This window comes from Leiobunum rupestre, chromosome 6 (genome assembly GCF_980474605.1).
Source record: "Leiobunum rupestre chromosome 6, qqLeiRupe1.1.hap1, whole genome shotgun sequence".
Classification (NCBI taxonomy): Eukaryota; Metazoa; Arthropoda; class Arachnida; order Opiliones; family Sclerosomatidae; genus Leiobunum; species Leiobunum rupestre.
The window spans coordinates 49,313,843-49,336,630 of record NC_143389.1 but is presented as its reverse complement, the minus strand read 5'-3'; the positions used below and the strand labels follow the sequence as shown (position 1 = coordinate 49,336,630).

Genomic DNA, 22,788 nt, shown 5'->3' with positions numbered 1-22,788 from the left:
TATAATTAATAACCGACTCCTTCCTTGTACTATATATATACATATATCATAAGTAACATATTAACAATAAGTATGACACATCCTATTGCTTTAATGCTAATTTTCTAACCGAACCTTTTTTCGGCACTGATACTCTCTTCAAGCTGTGACTTGGACTCGCGACTTACCGTTTTGGACGACTACTTTTTGATAAAAATTTCAGCCTAATATCGGAGAGCCCGTTCTGGAGTCGCGAGGGGCTTTGTCTTTGCTTTGAATTTTTGAATTTATCAATTTAGCCAAATATTGACGGCTTTTAAAATTCATTTTGCGCGTGAAAATACCTCTACATGTTATGGTCAAAGAAGGCTGTGTGCCCAAGACATATACCTGTAGTGTCGCGCGCTAAAACGTCATTTCAAAATCCGTCAATTCCGCCTGTCTATCGGAAACCAGATATTTCGGCTTAGCGGAAGTCTCGCATATTTTAGACACTAGAGGGCTCTGTGCTGAGAAAACAACTTGATTACGCAATAACTATGAAAATCAGTTTGGTTGTAAATCTCGTTAATTGTCATACTTATTGTTATTATGTTACTTATGATATATAGAAGCCCATTAGCGACGGCCAAATAAAGAGAAAGTCGAGGTCAATTAGCCCCCCACTCTCCTGGGATTTCCCGCCCACCTTTTTGGCCTACTCGTGAGACGCGGGACTACTCCGGCCAAATCAGAGCGGACAGCTCGTGGCTTCACAGTCTGTACGCTTCCGATTGGCCAAGTCAGCCCCAAATCACGTAGCAGGGTAGAACCTCGCTCTCTCAAGTTCGTTAGACAAATAGAGAATAAAAAAAACCAATTCGTGACTAGAAGATATCACAGTCCCTAATTGTACATTTAATAAGAACTACAGCATTATGATACCGTATTATCATCCATATTAACACGTTAAATATATCTCTAGACATTATTTAAAATTAAAATTAATCTTCGTGACTTTTCCGGATGTTACAATTGTCTAGTCCAGGGTGTTTCAAAAGGTGATGCATAATATTTAAGGAGTTGTAGGGGGTGAGTTGAGAAATATGCTTGTTTTTCCCCCATTTTCCTCTGATGAGTTTAAAGAGCGCCAGAGAGCTTCTAAGTGTGGCCTACTAGCCCCTGAAAGTAGGCTGCAACAAGCGCAAAACCAAGCAGCTGGGACTTTAAATACTGTTTAAGTTTACTTTTTTTACGCTGGTTACCTCGATTTGTTTACAAAGTCCTTTTTTACCTATCACACGAACCCAAACCTAAATTTCCCTGCTGCTTGGTTTTGCGCTTGTTGCAGCCTACTTCCAGGGACTAGTACGCCACACTTTGAACATAGACTAAGAAAGGTTTCACAAGGACATTTCGCGTGTGACTCCCCTTAGCTTTTTCCTGTATAACCGGCGGCGCGAGACCCCCCGACTTCGTTAATGGTGCGAACGGCCGCGCGCCCAGCGGATTTTTAAGAAAGTGGTGATCACGTGCATATTATTTTCAAACCCATATAGTACCTCACGTGTATCACATCTGATTTCTAAAACACGTGCTAATAAGAATAATATTTGAATCCTTCGAATTTGGTTCGCACCAGCATTTTGATATACGTGGCGCCCTCCCGTGCTGAGACTTTACATGGTCCTAAATTCGCGCGCGAAATGTCCTTGTGAAACCTTTCTTAGTCTATGTTCAAAGTGTGGCGTACTAGTCCCTGGAAGTAGGCTGCAACAAGCGCAAAACCAAGCAGCAGGGAAATTTAGGTTTGGGTTCGTGTGATAGGTAAAAAAGGACTTTGTAAACAAATCGAGGTAACCAGCGTAAAAAAAGTAAACTTAAACAGTATTTAAAGTCCCAGCTGCTTGGTTTTGCGCTTGTTGCAGCCTACTTTCAGGGGCTAGTAGGCCACACTTAGAAGCTCTCTGGCGCTCTTTAAACTCATCAGAGGAAAATGGGGGAGAGAGAGAGAGAGAGAGAGAGAGAGAGAGAGAGAGAGAGAGAGAGAGAGAGAGAGAGAGAGAGAGAGAGAGAGAGAGAGAGAGAGAGAGAGAGAGAGAGAGAGAGAGAGAGAGAGAGAGAGAGAGAGAGAGAGAGAGAGAGAGAGAGAGAGAGGAGGAGGAGGAGGAGGATGAATCCGGAAAATATTGATCGTTTCTCGAGTGTGCAAAAACGATGGAAACTTTGCTTTTAATAACATTTTGGCTGAACAGGAGAAGAATTATTTTTTGGACAACCGTCAAGTGAAGTATACGAAACCAGCGGAGAAAAACGAGACTAAAAAATGTCGTGGAAAAGTTTGAAATTAAAAGCTAAAGGAGATAAGAGAAAGCCAAGATCGTTGTTACCGTCAACGGCAGATGACGCCACCTCCGTTCCGAGCCCTCTCCATCTTTTTGGGATGGAGAACCACCATCCTCTCGCTCTCTCTTCGCATTCCGGCTAAAGCCAGTCGATAAACACGCCTTCGAAGGTAGAGAGACAAGCTTGGATAGGTTCGCTATAGCTTTCAAGGGCAACCGCGGGGTACAATCTGCTTTAGATAGAACTTCTTCACTATTATAAGTAAATCTTAGATATATTTTTGGCCCTTCTGAAGCGAGAAAAATAAATTCCGCGTTAAATTAAACAAGCTCATAAAAAATAAACTTCCTTCGATCAATAATACATTTCTCCCGGATAAGTTTTTTTTTACTCCCATGAAAACAAAAGTTAAAGGGGAACGGCCAAGATTTTCCAAATATGGCCTTATTTCCGTATCAAAAGATTAACAATATACTAACACGTACCTTTTTTGTCTTGAAAAAATAGCTTTTGGCCCAAAAAGTTGAAAGGAAAAATAACGCCAGGTGTTTGGGTTTGAATTTTCGCCGCCATCTTAGGGGCTGCCGCCAGCGCCCCTAACCTCGTATGAGCGAATTGCGAACTATCCTAACTTTTAGGCTTAGGTCTCTTGTAACTGGAACGCGCCGCGCGTGCAAAACAAATTTTTCGCGTCTTCAGCAGCGCGCGCTTTTACGTTGTTTTTCTGTCTCACCGACGTCTCACCAGGTGTCGCGGCGGACACGCGCTTTTCGATTTCCCGAAATTTCTTTATTTTATTAAAAATTAACCACTCAATATTTTTTGATGCGGTTTTCGCCATAAATGTTAGTTTTTCATGGGCTATAGGGCTATCTAACTGGTTAAAGCTTGACCGTTCCCCTTTAATCCAATACACTCTCCTCAGATATAAAAATGATTAAGTAATAAGAAACTAGCAAGCCAGTCAGCAATTAAAACCAAAACCAACCCATCTAGCGTGAACTCTTTAAATTATATATTGTTTTCAAAACGTTCATTTTCTGATACACGTGAAATGAGTACAAAATATTATAATTATTATCATATAATGTAAAGTAATATATAGAATAATCAACACATAATTTCCTTAATATCACTGACCTTTTATAATATTAAATGAAAGAAAAATAATCAAATAAAACAAATAAAATTTAGTGACACCCAATTTTCAATATGCGATCTCCCTTTAATCGACGTTTTCAAGTTTCGCGCCTTCATAGCTCTACTATCGCCATCTAGCGACTAGTAGGTGATAACGTGTATACCGAATGTGGATACCCACAATTCCCTAGTGAAATTTTCCATCTCGCCACGTTAAGGAAAATGCCTTTTAACTTCTTTTTCATTCTCCAATAACTTCGGTTCATTTATTTCTTGTATCATACTAATTCAGAAAACAATTTCAATATAAGTAAAATTTCTCCTGACTATAGAGTGCTAGCAGTTGATGCGTGTTTAAAAGTTAGTGACGTCACAGCCGTAGCTTCCGTAATGGTTGTCATGAAAACTCGCGTTTTTTCTCAATAGACGTTTAACATTGGTGACGTCGCAGGGTTTCGAGCTGCTGGCACTCTATAGTTAAACGATTTTTTTTTCAAATTATAGGATTATACAGGACTCAAAATGTGACTTTATAGGACTAAAATTTCTTAGTTAAAGGATATTTATATGGTAAATTCAGCTACAGATACAGATTTTTTATAAAAGTATGTAATTTTTATTTTTAAGTAAAATACTGGAGAGTTAATTTTTTGTTTCATTGCAAATTCGCACTAAAACTTTCGTAACAATAACATTAAAAATTCGTCTTCGTGACTTTTCCAAAATATTTAACGGCGGATGTTACAACTGTCTAGTTCCGTAGAGTTATACAGGGTGTTTCAAAAGGTTATGCAAAAATTTGAAGGAGTTGTAGGGGGGAGTTGAGAAGTATGCGATGAGTGAAAAGAGCGCCAGAGAGCTTCAAAGTGTGGCCCACTAGCCCCTGGAAGTAGGCTGCAACAAGCGCAAAACCAAGCAGCAGGGAAATGCGAACATTAAGGCTTGGGTTCGTGTGATAGGTAAAAAGGGACTTTGTAAACAAAACGAGGTAACCAGCGTAAAAAGGTAACTGAAACAGTATTTAAAGTCGTGATGGACCGCGATTTCTCATCACTTTCAAACTGCAACAATGGAGTTCACTTGGGAAGAACTGTCTGATATTCATTTCGTGTATGAACTAGCGGATGGCAATGCTTTGGCTGCTCAACGTCTCTATCAGGAAAGGTACCCGAACCGGCGCATCCCCATCTCACGGACTTTTACCAGGGGCTAGTACGGCACAAATTGAAGCTCTCTGGCGCTCTTTTAACTCATCGTAGGAAAATGGGAAAACAACAGGCATACTTCTCAACTTAGCCCCTACAACAAATTTTTGCATAACCTTAATAGGATATAAATTGGAGAATAATTAAATAATTTTATAGTAATTATAGGACCACTGGGCTGACTGAAACGGAAATAGAATGTTCTCTTCTCCTCCAAAGGAAGTTCTCAAAAGAAAGCATTCCATTTGGTCCCCACCCGACCTAGAAACAAGGGGGAGGGCGGAAACGATCGGCCGGAGATGGAGATGCCAAAGAGAAAAGGATAAAAAGGAACAGCGGCGATAATAATTCTCTCGCATCGGGTGGACAGAGCAGAGAGACAGAAAAATGAGAGCATCAAAGGAACAAGAAGAGGAGAGAAAGAAATTTTTCAAAAAATTGTCACGACTCGCAAATTCGTAGCAGACGATAAGCGCGGGTCCAGAATGAAGTCATATTTCCATAAAACTAAAAGATGGTCGAAGAATGCGAACGTTCTTCCTCGCCTCTTTCCCAAAAGAAAGAATAAAGGAATAGCAGGCATCAGAGAGAGAGAGAGAGATCATCAGGATATTATAATACAGGCGTTGCGTGGTTCGGACCACTCAAAGAAACATTCCGGGCGTCCGGGACAGACAAATTTTGTCAAGAGATCCATCCCTTCTAGGTTGGAATCTTCACTTAAATAGTGAAATATTTCCATCATATTTAATCTCTTTCCATCCATACTGGTGGCGCGGTGCATCAAAACGCGAAGGGAAGAACGTAAGAATTGTATTACGTATATAAAAAACACCAAACAAAGAAGAACAAGAAAATATGTTGTCGAAAATTTTAGGTTTAGTACGGAATCGTGTGCGAATTTTAAACCGAATTTTTTTAATAATATACGAAATATTTTGGTGCATTTAATTTCAAGAAAAACAAGTCTAGATTAATGGAATTCAAAAGGAGTGTACCGTTTTGAAAAATATTTTTAAATTGATGTAAACCAATTCAGTTTTCTTTTAAGATCGTATTATTTTATAAAAAATTATAATGGGTAAAAATCGGTAAGAAAATATGTTGTCGAAAATTTTAGGGTTAGTACCGAATCGTGTGCGAATTTTAAACCGAATTAATTTAATAATATAAAAAATATCTTGGTACATTTAATTTAAAGAAAAAAACCAGTCTAGATTATTGGAATTCAAAAGGAGCTCACCGTTTTGAAAAATAATTTTAAATTGATGTAAACCAATTAAATTTTCCTTTAAGAGCGTATTATTTTATAAAACAATTTAATGGGTAAAAATCGGTAAGAAAATATGTTGTCGAAAATTTTAGGGTTAGTACGGAATCGTGTGCGAATTTTAAACCGAATTCTTTTAATAATATACGAAATATTTTGGTCATTCAAAAGGAGCTTACCATTTTGAAAAATAATTTTAAATTGATGTAAGCAAATTCAGTATTTCTTTTCGAAGCGTGTTATTTTATAAAAATTTATAATGGGTAAAATCTGTAATAATCCATGGATGAGGGTAAAAAATATTCAACGGCAGCGTGTAAGCCGATATTTTGGGGCGTATCGATATTTTGGGCTAAAAATCGGGAGAGACGGCTAGGCGAAAAAAATGACTTTTCTCAGCGCGTTACAATTTGGATCAATCACACTGCGACCCCCATCCATTGGCCTTCCCCCGCCGGTACCTTAATCCCCCTTAATATTTCCCCTACTTTTCCCCAGAATGCATTTTCCTGGTCGGCCCCGCTCCGAGATCCATTTCGCGTCAAACGACGCGCGTACGGAGACATTTGGCCAACATCAAAAAATATTTAATGAAGCAAATCGAATGCGAAAAAAAATATTATTTCTCATTAATTTTACCAAAGATAATATAGAATTTCGTACCGTAGATACGAATTCTAAGAGCTTTGCTATTGACTTTCTTGTAACGAAGCGTTTACCCACTTTTGGCCAGTGACCTCCGAAAAATCGGCGTCCATCTTTCGATGCAATAGTCTTACCATGGGTGCGTCAAAATTCGAAGAAGGAATTCTTCTCTTGAGAAGAGTTCTTCGTGAAAATTTTGCTCCCCGTGAGAGAATGCCACGAAAGTTGTAAACTAAGAATTTGACAATAAATATTATTTTCACACGATTTCACGACAATATAAGAAAGAAGAAAACATTTTAATTATAATTGAAAAGGAAATATTTCATTGCAAATTAACTTAACATTCGGTTTTCTCTTAAATTAATTTTCATCCACAAAAATATCATACTGTTTATTTTCTTCAGCATCAAATAAACTGACTAGAATATTAGCTGCCATTTTTAATTATAATTTCCCTCCCTTTTTGAGCAAGTGAGAATGCTCAAAGGCATTCTCAATCTTCTCAAGAGAACTCGATTACGTCACATCCTGTGAGAAGGACCGTCAAAATTTTAGAAGTGAGAATTCTCACTATCAAGGGAAGAATTCTTAGAATTTTGACGCGCCCATGGGCTAACTTTGATGATGCGCTGTTATGCAAACAACACGTCATCAAAGTTGGCCGTATGGCCGTTGTCATATCTATAGTTGGTTACCCTGGTAACTATGGAGCTAATTATTTCAGAGTTCCGACAGGAAGTGGGTTAACGCTATTGACTACGCGGGAAGCAGCTATTTCGAATCTAGGGTACGAGGTCTATATTACAGGGTTGCCACAAAATTTTCAGATTCAAATTACCTGACTATTCCCTGTTTTCCCTGACCATTTTAACAGACTTTCCCTGACTTAGTAAGGCCAAAATTTTTCTTTTATATTTTACTTTTATCACAAGTTAATAAATTTAGATGAACTTATATTTCAGTAAAAAGGTTATTGCAATGTTGAAAAAATCAGTCAAGCATTCAAGGAAATAAATGATAATCGTGGAATTTGTCATAGATCTAGAGTTGAATTACCTTCAAAAAATGCCAAGATAAAATTGAATTCCCTGACTTTTCCCTGAATTTTTACTAATTCTTAAAATTCCCTGACATTTCCCTGACTTTTTAGGCCCATTTTTAAATTCCTTGACTTTTCCCTGATTTCTCTGTTTTCCCTGACGTGTGGCAACCCTGTATTATCTTTGGTTTTACTTTAGAGAGCAAAAATCTAGCAAGTCTAAATTTAGTAATGAGACAGTCTAATGTATAAATATTCTTATTTCGAATTAATTTCAAAAGTCACGTAACTCGAATTTCAGGTATGTGATATTACAGAGGTTAAGACGAGTAAGTAGGACGTACAGGAAAATAATTTTTGCAAAATAAAACTACGTTCTTCCAACTCGTTTTCCAACGGTGGCTTAACCTCGGTATTATAGTGAAGATTTTAAAATACAAAACTTTAGTGCAGCTTTCACGAACTGTCTATAGTATTCGAATACTGTTTTTAAAATTTAAAATACTGGTCAAGTTATTTTAAGAAAATAAAAGCTTTTTCAACAAAATCCTAAATTTAGAGCCCGCGTGATAATTTCAAAATTAAAGTTAAAGTGGAGTTGGTGACGTCAATAGAAACAATTATATTTTAACTTTTTTATTTTATGGAAACACCTATAATCAGAAGTATATAATATAGTAATTACGACAGTAGTATTTCTTTACCAATCCTGCTAATGTAATTCGCTTGAAATATGAATCTTCCCATAATCTGATTTATTTTTCGAAACACGATTGGAAAGATAAAATAGTGCGAAAACCTTCGTTTATATATATATATAATTATATTTAATTGAAGAAATAGTTAAATATCCCTACGCAGTGAAATATTTATATTTTGCATCTTTAATCGGTAAATTTTGAGCCGTAATTCGGTGTACACATTCGCGCCTTGGGGAACCCGCGTCGAACGTGAGAAGGTACATGTTTCATTTTAATGGTCTAGATACGGATACTTCTGAGGAAGAAAAATCTTATTAAATTTCTTCAATTATTAACAGTTCTCAAAATAAATTTTAAAATTAATTTAATCAAAAAGTGACAACATTTTATGCAGGGTATATTGTATACAGGATATATTGTAAAGACAATTTTATGGGCACTTTTGTTAAAGAACCGCTCAGCTCGTGTACATCTCGTGCTCGCTCATGTGATATCGACTCACGCTCACGAAATTTCGAGCGGTAAAATGTTCGCTCCTCTCTTTTCGCTCCTTTTTGAGCTAATAAATGTTTTCTCCTATCTTTTCGCTCTTTTTTGAGCTAATAAATGTTTGTTCCTCTCTCTTTACTATTTTTTGAGCCGCGAAATTTTCGCTCCAAAATTTTCGAAAATGTTTGAGCGGAAAAACATTTGCTCCTCTCTTTTCGCTCTTTTCTGAGAGACAAAACTTTCGCTCCTCCCATTTCCATTTTGATCTCTTTTAAAAAGATATTTTCCCGCTCAATTTCACTCAAAATGAGAGGAGCGCGCCCATCACATCCCAGTGACAATAAACTGGCAATCGGCAGGGAACTTTGCGTGTACTTATTTCTTTAATGTAATTACGTAAACCCGAGTTTGTTTACAGGAACTAATAGGACGTCATCGTTAAAGGATTGGCACGCGTTCCCCCGGCACTGCCTCGTTTATTCTTAGAATATACGAGGCAAATTTAAGCCCCCAGTCAATTCGGGTACCAACCTAAATTAATCAATCACCAAGATATCGGCTGCTATAAAATGCGAATAGATCTTGGATGTATTTAAGGTAGCTAGGCGCCGAAACCGGATACATCCCAGCATTCTCGCGATCTTGTAAATGTAAATTTTTCTCCATAAAATAAAGCGCGGAATCGGAACTCACCATCAATCGAGATGGTTTATAAACACGCGCGTTCCGCGGTAGTCAACAGCGCGTCACCGGCGTGTGTCGGAATAAAGCTTGATATAGTGGGGGCGTCGAGTATTGTACGAAGTCTCTTTGTATCATCGGAGGAAGAGAGGCGAAATTAACGGCGGGGAAACCCGAGAGACGTCACCGCGACCTAATCACGGAGACTATCTGGAAAATTCATCATCGATAAACAGATGGGAGAAACCCGCGGGCAGCCCCGGAACGCGTTGTATATCGAGGCCTTAATAAAGGGCTCTTGGGAGAGAACAGATCGAACAATAAAATTCCGATCATATTTAATCGAAATCAATATCTCCGAAGCCGCCGAATAACTGACCCGTTTTCCTCAAAGCCGCCCGGAGCGCCATTTTCAGAACCCAAAAATTTCGCCGAAGCTTAGCCGATATTGAGCAGCCGACGCGCTCTTTTCTATAGATACGAAATTTACCCGCTTAACCTTTTGGTTCAATAGAAGCCTTAATCGATGACTTTCGAAAGTATATATATATATTTTGCGGAGGGGAGTGGATGACCAGGCCAAAGTCCCAAGGTAAACAAACGAGCTAAAACGGGTAGTTAAAATTGTAATCCTCGCGTCGCTAAATCGAAAACGCTCGGAGGATTTTTAGAGCCAAACTAGATCCAGGAACCTTTTTTTCACCCTTACACTATAAAAGGACGGAGAAGTTATATATACCTAAGAATACAATCCTTTTATCGGATAGAACCGGTGCTTTTACAATACATCAGAGCGTCGTTGGACCGACCCGATCGCGTCGAGGCGGCGGTGGCGGCGTGCTAGGGTTCAAATTGGGGAGGATACCCCCTAAAACCCATTATATCCTTTCAGCCAAGGAAGGCGCCGATTACACCCAAGTTTAACCAAACAAGCGCGCGCGACCGAGAGAGAGAGAGAGAGAGAGTGTAAAGAGGGAAAGGGGGCAAATCCCTAACCTTAATTCCGGGTTGCCAGAGTAAGCAAACAACGAGCTAGTGCAGCTCCGCGACTAAACTTTTAATAGACTTTGTTGATCCAATATAAAAGGAGGGGGGTTGATTGCGGGGCATCGTGTTCCCCCCCCCCTCGTTTCTATACAGGGTGGTAGTAGTAAAAGAAGCCAGGCGGGTCCGTGGGTGATTCAAAATTGGTTTGTTTAAAGATGAACAAGCGAGGAGGTTTTACAAGTAACCCACCAGGGAACGCTGGAAAGGAGACAAATCGTAGCCAGCAGTACCGTTCTAATCCCCTAAAACGACGTGATTTTAAGCTCTTCCGATTAAAGGAATCAACTTCGAGCTGCTTTAACGACCGTCACCTTCCCCGCCGTATTGTCTAAACTCCTCTCTACTATCATTCTTAAGCCGTCGCCGTCAAGTTAAGAAACTGCGCCCAGCTCCGGAGACGCGATAAACGTCTAGTAACATTCTCTTCAGCGTGGTGACTACGAGCGACCGCGGAGAAGGAAAAATTAGTTTATGGGCAGGAAAGGGAAAACGGGTTCGTCGCGAAAATGAAAACTATAAATGGGCGGAGGCAGACTACTTTGTTAAATGACTCGGTAATTATACATTATTTCTCTTCCAAAGACCGCTCTATACGGAGCTCAGGGTCGGGAATTAACTTCGACGAAAGGTTACGAGGGTGCGCCATAGAAAAGTAATAAAACCTCCCACGAATTTTGAATAATTCGAATAGACGCTATATTTATACGCGAAGGCGACGCGGTAAGTGGGTGTGTTATAATTGCGTTAAAAGTACCTTTTAACGCTTTTCAACTATTTTAGGTCGTGCGCTTGAATAATTTTATACACATTATTACGGACGTATAGACGCCGTTTAAAGAGGTCTATTTTTGGCCTACAAACGCCTGTAGAAGTGTTTAACCCGCAGCGCACCGGTGTTCAGGGAGAAGTAAACACTTAGGAGCGGTCGTTTACGCGCTATTCAATGAAAAATTCAAAACGCGTTTGAAATTAATAAAACACCATTAATTATATAGAAATATAAATGAGAAAAGTACGATACATTTCAAGAATACCATTAACTATGATTAATCGCCCTCTTTCGGTAGTTTTTCTCGGCCGAAAGTGATATAAAATGAATAAAAAAGCGATAGAGCATATCATTAAAAAACGTTACGCTTCCGTAAAAAGCGAGAGACAGTGCAAGAAAGCGAAGAGAAACCGGAGAAAAGAAAGGTTCGGAAAACTAATATCTGAGGCGTTTTTTGGGAGGCAAAGCCGCACCTATTAGTGAAAGCATTTTTCGCGCACACCCGGAATAAGGAGGGACTATTTTACAGGCGACTGATTTTCTCCATTTTGGAGCTCGCCGACCAGAATATCAAAAAGAGCCATGAGAAAGCGACTTCACGCCACAAGTACGCCGTGATTCCGAAACGGAATTCCTAGTAAAGAGGACGAGTTAAGAAGTTGCTTTAAACGGATAAAATTTATACCGTATAGGACTAACGGAATATTCTCGGGGAGGGGTGGAATTTAAACAAGGTCATTTTCCTTCTATAATACTAAAAATTCCTAATATCAATCATAATATCAACGCCTTAACACGTTTCTAAGGAAGCATACCGGCAGGGAAAAACCCATTTTACCATCTTATATATAAAAAAAAACCAGCTACCTGCGACTAAAACAGACTTTAAAGTGGCATTCCTCCCCAATCTTTGATATTTAAGACGGTAGAGAGTATAGTATAAAAATCTATTACGAGCGAACCACGGTTGGTTAAATAGAGGTAGAAAATCCACCCATTTTCGGTATAAGGAATCAAAAATCAGAAATGCAAAAGGAATAAAGGAGGGTTACAATAGGGTGAAAACATTTTTGGAGGATCGGGATTAGTTTCGCACGAAAACACTCAGGTATAACATTCATCCCGCCCATAAAACCCATAATATTCCCCGGTATAGAAAACGGATTAAAAAATAATCGAAAATATTTTCCCATCCCCCCTCGACGCCGAAAACAGACCAAAAATGCCGAATAAAAAAAAGAGAGAAGGGAAGAAAAATCCGCTCTTTGCATATAAAACACTATCTGAATGGAAATCGAGTATATTTCCCCCCATAAAGTATGGACTACACGTTTATCCAATAGATATTTTCGTACAGGGTATTTTCCCTCGGAAAGTGGCTGAGGGGTGGTACAAGGTCCCGCGCCCCAAAGTAACCTCTTCACCTAGGCCGAACTAAAAAACTATTATAGAATCTTCCGAGTAGAAAAAAATCCTTCCAAGTAGAAGGTACCTTGGAAAAAAACCGAAATTTTTTTTCCTCCTTTTTTTTTACGAACAGTCCAATCGACGCGCTTCAAGGGCCCGGAAAATTGAAGCCAGCAAAATCCACACAAAAACGTGTACGGAGGGGAAGAGCGCGGTAAAGGGGTACGGAGGATATCGCCGGGAAATGTAGAAAAAGAAAAAGGTCGGAATTATAGAGAAAAGTAGTCGGCCATTTATGAAAAGAAAGCTCATTTTAAAATGTATTATGAAAAACGTCGGCGGTTGGCTTTCTCCGAAGAGTACTCGGAACCGAGGCTTAGTAAACAATTCCGCGAAAAGCCCGCGTTGGTAAAGTCTACGCTTAACCCAACCCTTTGAATAAATTGTCTTTTCAGACTCGCGAGTAACGCAAACTTCACCCCTTCTCCGACTTTTAATTTAACCGTCAAGCGAAAAAATCCAAAAACGTCCTATATAGTTTCTAGGACGATTTTTTTCCTGATTATTCCCGATAGAACGTTAGTCCCTGTTGGTTACAATTTCCCGTATTTTTCTTTAATTTAAGCCCGTTCTTTCTCGAAAGATATTCATTTTATCTTTTTGTGTGGATTATTCAGGGATGGAACTTTTAGTTAAGACGGGGAAAAGTGGCGGGACTCCGGGGATGTTCGTAACGAGGACGGAGAGAGATAGAGAGTCTTACCAGGAAGGGTGGGGACCGAGGTGGGGTTCCGTTTTACATTTAAGGCTTAGGAATGTTAAGTATTCAATGAGTGTAGGGCCCTTCGAGGGAGGAGGGCTAGGTGGCCTTCCTCATCCACCAAATTTTATTTTCAATCCGTTGAATCGTATAAACGTTTTTAAGGAGAGAAAGAGAGGAGACGTATAGGGTATGATGGTCGGAAGGGGTTCCAAAAAACTATTTCACTCCCCCTGGCGCCGCCTTCCACCATCGTCGGATCAAATTGGTCTCCGGAAGAAGGATTTTTTCCTTTTCTACTTTTCCTTCTCTCTTACTCGTTGTGCTTCAATTGTAATTGTGATTGGTTTTGCGCGAGAAACTATTATACCCAAAGAGAATTCCGGGAGATGGCATTGCTGGCGGTGGTGTGGATCTCCTACAAGAAGAATGGTCTAAAATAGGAACGGGGAAAAAAGGCGAACGCTGGAATAAGCGAGCGCGCCTTACTCGACGTCAAATTCTTGTAAAAGGGCTCGAATTGGAATTAGGTTTTTACTCGTTTCGAGATAATGACCAGAATTGCCTTAGTCTCCCGATTTGCAAATCAGTTTCTTATTTTCTTTTTTGTGTGCTCTAAAAGCGAGTCTTCGGAGCTGATTGTACGCTTTCTAGTGGTAAAAATAAGATGGTTTGGGGCTCAAACTAACACTATATACGGGGTAGATAAGGCAATCATTTCTGAAGCGTGGTTTGTTATTTTATTAAAGCTAATCGATTTACTTATATTATATAATAAATTATAAATTCTAACCATAAACTCCTGCCCTTGATAGCCGTTACAATTCCTTGTTTCTTCTTTATTACCTTTTATCAGTTCCAAGAATTTAAACTTAAATTTTAAAATCCGAAAATAGGAAGAGTTTTGGAAAAATCCAAAGGGAAATCTAATAGGCGCTTAAATAAAACATCTTCCCAGAAATTGCCAAGAAGTAATATTTCCGACAGCCAGGACTACTAGTTACTATTTATATAGTGCTTGTTGAAATATTATAAAGCTGGAAACTTTTCTCGAACATAACATCGGTTTTTTGCTAAGCCTTAACAAAAAAGTTACCTGGCTAAAAGGAAACACTTGTTGCATACCGTACTGTAAAAGTAATACGTTTAGCTCTAAAGGAATTAGTTTTCATCTTTTTCTGAAAGATAATTTTATACGAAATGAATTAACTCTGCCTCCATGAGAAGCCTTAAAATTGCCCGGTAATATAAAAATATTCCGTATAATTTTAATTATTTATACCATAAGAGGATGATAATAATAATAATATTATCTTCATATACTTAGTTTTAGTAACATTATATATTTTACCTTAAACATTAGTATGTTCCTTATACAGGTGAGCCGACGCATTTCTTATCTGACGCAAAATTATCATGAGGGCAAAAACGCGTCTCCAATTGGCTTAAATATGACTTTTTGGCTAGCCATTCTAACCGTTTAACCAACCGACCGGAAATAGTTCCTTCCCAGATGAATTTGGAGAGGAGTAAAAACCGAGTATCTTTTATTGAAGCGTCCATTGTCGTAGACGATTTTTGAAACCATCACCGGATTCCCGAAACTTCAAACTTTGCTCTTTTCCCAAGTTTCAAGTTCATTCGGATTAAATTTAATTAAGAAATCATTAATTTAAAAGATATTCAATGAATTAACGACATCTGGTGGTGTTCGCGGTAAAACTAGGGAAGATATTTGGAGCGAGACAACGGTAATTAATTTATCCACGCTATAGAAATCACAGCTGCTTGGAGAAATGGTACAAAGCTTAGTGTTGGCAATTCCAACTTTAAAAATAACTTCTTTTATATTTGAAATACTTGTAACACTACCTATATGTAATTATTTGAAACAAAGCGAGTTTTTGAAAAGAAAGCTTTGATAATTTAAGCTGGTTTCACACTCGACGGAAAATTAGCAGCGTAAAGTTGAACGTTAGCGGTATATAGAATGGGAATCAATTTTCAGCTCGGCGTTTATTATCGTCTTTCCGGCATATTTTCCGTCGAGTGTGAAACCAGCTTTATTTGTACGACACGACGGTAAATGATAAAAATGCAGTGATGGGCGTGCTCCTCTCATTTTAGGCGGTTTTTGTCATATTGAGAGAAATTGAGCGGCAAAATATCACTTTAAAAAGCGATTTTACCTCTCAAAAGAGAGCGAAAAAAGGGGAACGAAAATTTTACCTCTCAAAAGAGAGCGAAAAAAGGGGAACGAAAATTTTACCTCTCAAAAGAGAGCGAAAAAAGGGGAACGAAAATTTTACCTCTCAAAAGAGAGCGAAAAAAGGGGAACGAAAATTTTACCTCTCAAAAGAGAGCGAAAAAAGGGGAACGAAAATTTTACCTCTCAAAAGAGAGCGAAAAAAGGGGAACGAAAATTTTACCTCTCAAAAGAGAGCGAAAAAAGGGGAACGAAAATTTTACCTCTCAAAAGAGAGCGAAAAAAGGGGAACGAAAATTTTAACTCTCAAAAGAGAGTGAAGAAAGGGGAACGAAAGCTTTACCTCTCAAAAGAGAGCGAAAAAGGGGAACGAAAACTTTACCTCTCAAAAGATAGCGAAAAAAGGGGAACGAAAATTTTACCTCTCAAAAGAGAGCGAAAAAAGGGGAACGAAAATTTTACCTCTCAAAAGAGAGTGAAATATGGGAACAAAAATTTAAACTCTCAAAAGAGAGCGAAAAAAGGGGAACGAAAATTTTACCTCTCAAAAGAGAGCGAAAAAAGGGGAACGAAAATTTTACCTCTCAAAAGAGAGCGAGAAAAGGGGAACGAAAATTTTAACTCTCAAAAGAGAGTGAAAAAAGGGGAACGAAAACTTTACCTCTCAAAAGAGTGCGAAAATTTTAGAAAAAAAAAAAGAAAAACAATTTCACCTCTCAAAATTTCCGAGCGAATATCACACGAGTGAGCGTGATTGGTGCGCGAGCTGAGCGGTTCTTTAACAAAAGTGCCCATCACTGTAAAAATGACAGTCTACGGTATTTCGTGGGGATACGGAAATTCCTTTATCTTTGCTTTAAATCAAGATATTGATATTTAAGGAGAATGATTGGATGTTGGGACAATTTTAGCGTTATTCCCAAGCCACCTCACGCTCTACCGGTATCTCGGTGCGTCTTGTTTAAACCTAAACATTTGGGTAATTAGCGTTCTCATTATTGTTTTCCAACATAAGAAAATATATAAAATTTAAAAAATAAAAGGAATTGTTTTATTTTTCATAGCTTTTCGTTAAACGTAAAAGATTATATAATACGAAATCCGGTTCTCTAAACTTAAATATTTATAATTTTTCTGAAGAATAGTAAATCTAAGAAGGGATAGATCGAGGTAGATATAAAAATAAAACAACAAATAGTAATATTATGGTAGATAGAAGTTATTAAGGAGAAAGGCTGGCCGGATTAAGTGACTATTATTGGAAGTCACCTGAATTTAGTATCCATATTTTATTCAAACCCTTAGATTTTTATTCGTAAGAATAAATAACATTAGTTTCAGTAAAAAAAAGTTGTATACAATATAGAACTTTTAGAATTGTTAATTTGTTTATTTTTAGATATAACAGTCATTAACGAACAATAGAAGTCGCTATATACTGTGTTTAAAATGATGCGCGTTTAAAAGCAAACAAGGTATGGTATGCACGTACGGTTTATTTGCGTAATTGGGGACCTAAGGGCGAAGTATCAGAATTACAAACGAGAGTAATTTCCACCACGCCTCGACAATAAAATGTGTTAAATAAAGCGATTAAAAATTCAACTAACATAATTCTTAACTTTACACGTAAATAAAAACCAATTAAAAATTTAAATTTTGCTCATATTAATGACAAAGATTTCGAGTTCATTTCCAAAAGCGAGAACCTTCCGAGTAATTAATAGGCCTAAAAAGGATCTTGCTGAAAAATCGCCGAAATTTAATTCGTCTCTTTAAAACCAACTTTTAATTTGGTGGCGGGATTAAAGCTATAAAGGGGGGGATCAAGTCCCCTATAAATTAACGTAATTAAAGTAAGTGGTGCAAAATAACGGTTAAACGGCATTAATTTCGTACAGGTATACGTCGCTAGATGGCGAGAAGATACCGAGCCCTCGATTAAGTAAGAGTAGTTTTAGAAATAAAATAAGGCCTGACCGAAATTGCCACATTAAAACCCGAAGGCCGACCGCGTAGTTCCTTTTAAGGCGGACAGATGGCGCTGTACACGCCGTCAGAAAATAGCGGCTGACTCCGCCGTCGCAATATTCGTAGTCTTGACACCGAAATTAGGTAAGAGGAGGCTAAGTAGTATAGTAGCGCCCTCTAGACGCGTCATCTTCTAAATTACTAAAACGTCATCCATAAATAAACAAGTAGGAGTTTCCGAAAACTCTTTAAAGAGATAAAAGGCACCGCGCTGGATGAGGCGGGGGCGCTTGAGATACCGCGGAAGAGAGGGATGCTCGGAGGAATAACAAAAGGACGCTGCTCACCTGAACAGCATCCGGACGCATTAAAAGGGAGAAAGACGTGGGAGGGACGGAGACGTGAAAAATGATCTTTTCAAATTGATAAACAAGCTCGTAAAACCTCATTACAAGCGCCTTAATCATGGCCTTTAATTTACTGAGGACGAATTTTAAAATTAAACCTTTTCTAGTAAGCGCTATATTTTATACGTTGGAGTGTCTTCTTAATTTCTTCGTCGTTTTTCCGCCGACATTTCCTCCGAGAATTGCTACGATAGAGACTGAAAATGAAGAGAAAATGAACTCTTCGCGGGGCTCTTGGCCAAGTCCGATTCAAGGTCTATATCTTCTCTTTTTTTGGGTGGAAATCGAAGCTAACTTCGCGGGGAGGGGATTTTCTCGGACCTCAATGATGGCTCGGGTCTTCCTATTCAATTAGTAGCGCTCAATTAACTGGGTTTTTCGGGGCTGGGTCCTTTCTCTCTTACTGGGGATCCTAATCGTCACTGCGGACCTTCACTCGGCCCAAAGCAGCCCGAGCGCAATTGGCCAAATGGAATTCCATTCGCATCTATCCCGCTTTCTAATTACTCCACTAGATACGCGTGTAGACGGGAGGGAAACGTCAAACTACGAAATCTATAGAGTGTATACTGTTTGACGTGCATCAGCAGCCCAGTAAATTGATTAAGAGTTTCGATCCAAAACGCCAGCTACGGAACGGAACTAGAATCCGTGGGCTGCTCTGAATTTAAATCACTGCAACGCTGAGAAACACGCAAAATATAGAACATTGTTGCGTAAAACCAACTGTAAGTACGTACATATTATCATAAGTGTATAATATTGTTACATAAGTGTGACACTTACCAGTGCCGCATTTACTGAAGGTGGGGCTCTAGGCACTAACGAGGAGACTACCCGAGGTGATAATCACCGATTTTGTTGAAACTAGGTGGGTATGTAGACCTTATGGTATCATGAAATTTCACCAAGGGAAAAGTTGCAATGGGCATTAGTTTTGCCATGGCAACCGAAAATGTTTTTGACAACACAGTATGTATATATTCCCATTGAAAATGACATGGGAAACTGAGCACTTCTAAAAAATAATAATAATAATTCTAATTAAAATTATTAATTTTGATCAAATTCAAACAACTAAATTCTATTTTATTAATTTTGATAAAATTAATTTATTACCGTCGATTTGGCGATTAGTTGGTAAATACAACTTTTTTATCTTCACATTTCGCTTTTCTCCATTTTTACCGATTCCGATCATATTTGATCAAATTGACCAAATTCATCAAAATATCATAAATTTAATTTCATTTGTCAATTTTGATCTATTTTTTTGGTTTTGAAAATTTTCACAGGAGGCGCTCAGATTCCCATGTTATTTTCGGTTGCCATGGCAAAACTAATGTCCATTGCAACTTTTCCCTTCGTGAAATTTCATGTTACCATAAGGTCTACATACCCACCTAGTTTCAACAAAATCGGTGATTATCACCTCGGGTAGTTTCCTCGTAAGTTGGTGGGGGTCTATGTAAGGAAACCATAAAGACGCAAAACTCGCATATACCGAAGCTGAGCTTATAATTAGGTCACGAGAATAATGATTTTTCAAATAATAAAGCAACAAGCCTGATATGTTTTCCTCTTAAACCGAATCAGTGAAAAATCCAGTGATTTTATTAGTGAGTGAAATTTTAACTGCAAAACTAGTGAAACAGTAAGTCCGTCTGATTTTTCAGTACACAAATTAGTCCTCAATTCGGCACTGACATTTCCTATTCTTAACATGAAAAAGTTTTACTGAGAGCGAGACAGACTGCATTCGTCGCCGTTTCGCGTCCGCTTGCTAACGCGTCACACTTACCCTTGTCAGCGCCTCGCTAGGGGGAGATTTTCTTCTTGTGATGACGTTACTCCGTTACTAGCTCTCAGTAAAATATTTCCCAAAGGGACAAACTTATGGAACAATATTAGAGACTTATTGTTGATTTTGACACCGGTAAAGTTTTCAATATTTCATTTAATATTTCTTATAAGAAATAATAATAATAATAATCAGCTAGGCTAATACCCAAGACACCACCCTAGGCCTAAGTCATCGAGCGACTTTTAAAGCCTTTTAACTCAGGTGGCCGGGTTACAATGCGTAGGAGGGTGGTGGCAAGCCCTACATGCCACACGATCGAGCCAACAGCTCCCTACACTAACTATTACCGTTAACCTTGCAACCCTACAGAAAGATAAGGGAATAGTTCTTTTTATAAAGCAACGTTGCCTTCTGATTTTAATGTCACAGTTTCTTTTACTTTGACGAGCCTACGAGCGCGCACTACAGTCGCCAGAGGAATATAGCTCTTTCTAGCGCGCGTGCAAATCGCTCGTGCGAAGAATATACTAATAAAGCTGGGTCTTGTGACGCAAGAGCAACATTTTAACAAGTTGGGCAAGACTAATTTTTGTTTTATAAAATCAACTATTGCAAATTGTAAAACGTCAAGTACGAACTCAACTATCTTTTCGGCTATTTCTCAAGCCAGGAAGAAATAGTGGCGTTGTCTCTCTCGAACAAAGTATTCGTTTTCTCTCCTTCCAGGGCAAACTAATTCGGTTTAGCCAAAAATAAAGGAGTCGCCCCCGCGAGCATCTCAGGCGACAGGCACTCTCGCTCGTAAACGCCAATTGTAACGAGACTCGCGTAAGCCGAAAAACTGATGTTGCGCGCCACCCCGCGCCACCCTAGCCACGCCATTTGAGTTCCCAAAGTCGTGGCTAAATTCAATTTCAAAAAGGAAGAGCATTCGTTTTTCCACCCCTTATTCATCCACGGAGAGCATTCGTTTCGAGACAGTCGCGAGTTTAAAACTAATTAACTTTGAGACCAGGAGGGGAGCCCGGTTTCAAAACTAAGTAACGTAATTAGTCATCATTGGCGCGCGGGGTTTAAACCGTTCCAAACGACCCATCAGGATCTGGGACGACGTTTTAAGTTAATTTATATTGAAGCAAGCGCAATTAACATTGGACGGCTTTTGGCGTTCGGACAACGACGCGACCGCGACATGGCCAACTAATGAAAGTACATTTCGTAATGGTGTTTGGGAATAAATATGAGGTACTCACCGCATGAGCCTTGATGGCGGACAAAGATCCTCTTTTGCCTGGTGCAGGAGGCGACCCGCAGTTGGCACTCGCTGGAGTAGGTGACCCCGTCGGACCCGCAAACTGGAGCGAAGAGGTCCTCGGCGCACGTCTCTTGGCACTGACAAATGGCTTGCTGCGACTTTTCGTCTACCAGACAGTAAGCCCCGAAAGCGCAATACATCTTCTCGCACGGTTCTAAAAAGAGAAAGACCAAAAAGGAACGTTAGTAACTTCGCCATACCTCTCGTATCTTCGCTCTCGGAGCAGCCGCGAATGCCAGATACGTTATATACATCGTAATGAGTCTTAGCAAAGAAGAGCCTGGATTCCTAGCGCGGCGATTAAAAGGCCAACGCGGACAAAAATTATTCAGTTCATTTAAACCGACCACGAAAATAGAATCTGACAAGTACCGCTAAATCACCGGCAAAAAACCAAAAGGGCCGAGTCAACGACCTGATTCGAAGGAACGTAGTCGAATCACAAACAAATTTGACTGCTTCAATGCAGACGAAATTAAAACTCGACCAGACAAGAAAAAATCTCCCACCACCAGCGCGCAAAGAGGTGATTTATTTGGAATAATGAAGCCGAAATAAAATCTACATCAAATTTAAGACAATTTAACTGTTTCCTCGAATTAAGCTCTTTTTAACTGCACTAACATATTATCCACGTTGAATTTTTGAAATATATGGCATAGGGTGAAAACTCGGAACAGCTCCTTCCGCGTTGAGTTTCCATGTTCTTTACCCACTGGTTAAAGGGGTTTTACCTCGAGCTCTTCAGTTTAACCTTTCCAAAAACACTTGTTGAGGCTAACGGTAGGGAGCTGTTGGCATGAATGGCTTACCACCACCATCCTACGCATTGTAACCCGAATTAATCGCTTTAAAATTCGCTTGATGACTTGGGTAGTGCCATGGTTATTAGCCTAGCTGATTATTATTATTATTATTATTAAACAACCATTATTTTCCTTCGAATCTTCTATTGAAAGAAATTAAATCTTTTAAGATAGATACGAAATAAACTGAAAATATAGAATAAATTATTTTTTCAAAGCAAGATTTCTTAGGAAATATATTGAAATAAGCAATATAATGATTTCCTAAGCAATAAACCCATATGTATTATGAAACGATTTTTCTGCAATTCCCCTCACGGTCTACCACTAGGCTCCTCCCATTAAAGTACAATTAAATCCGCTCGTAATTGATTCCCTAAAAGTGACATCATCCGAAGCGATTGAAACACATGCATGTGACAAATTTCTTCCCACCCTCTAGATCAATTCAGTCTCCCAAAGTTTAAATAAATTTACATTCTAGGTTGTTCCATAGTATCTTACAAAATAGAAGGATATTAATTTTTAAATCTTAAACGATATATTAAAATATTTAAAAACTTCAATATAGAAATATTGCCTTATAATGAGATTATTTTTATAAATATATATTGGAATACATATTAATAGCGCAGGAATTAATACTACAGGCTATCAGCTAGGAGCAACAAACACAGCACCCCACACAAGGAGAACGCAACCAGTCAAAAGTCGCGCATTTTCTTGTGTACATTTTTCATTGATTAGACGCTTTAGCGCCTGCTGCCACCTGAAGGGGAAAATTCGGAAATTGTCTTCCCACTTACCAGAAGTAAATGA

At 38.8% G+C, this 22,788-nt stretch overlaps 1 protein-coding gene across 1 annotated transcript in view; it reads right to left on the bottom strand.

The window, feature by feature from the left end:
• LOC149941331 (agrin-like) overlaps positions 1 to 22,788 on the bottom strand; it is a 213,099-nt gene that overhangs the window by 153,179 nt on the left and 37,132 nt on the right. Inside the window, exon 2 of the mRNA XM_090179880.1 lies at positions 21,102 to 21,317. Within this exon, the coding sequence (XP_090036006.1) occupies positions 21,102 to 21,303 (202 nt within the window). The 5' untranslated portion in view covers positions 21,304 to 21,317. The remainder of the gene's footprint in view (positions 1 to 21,101; positions 21,318 to 22,788) is intronic.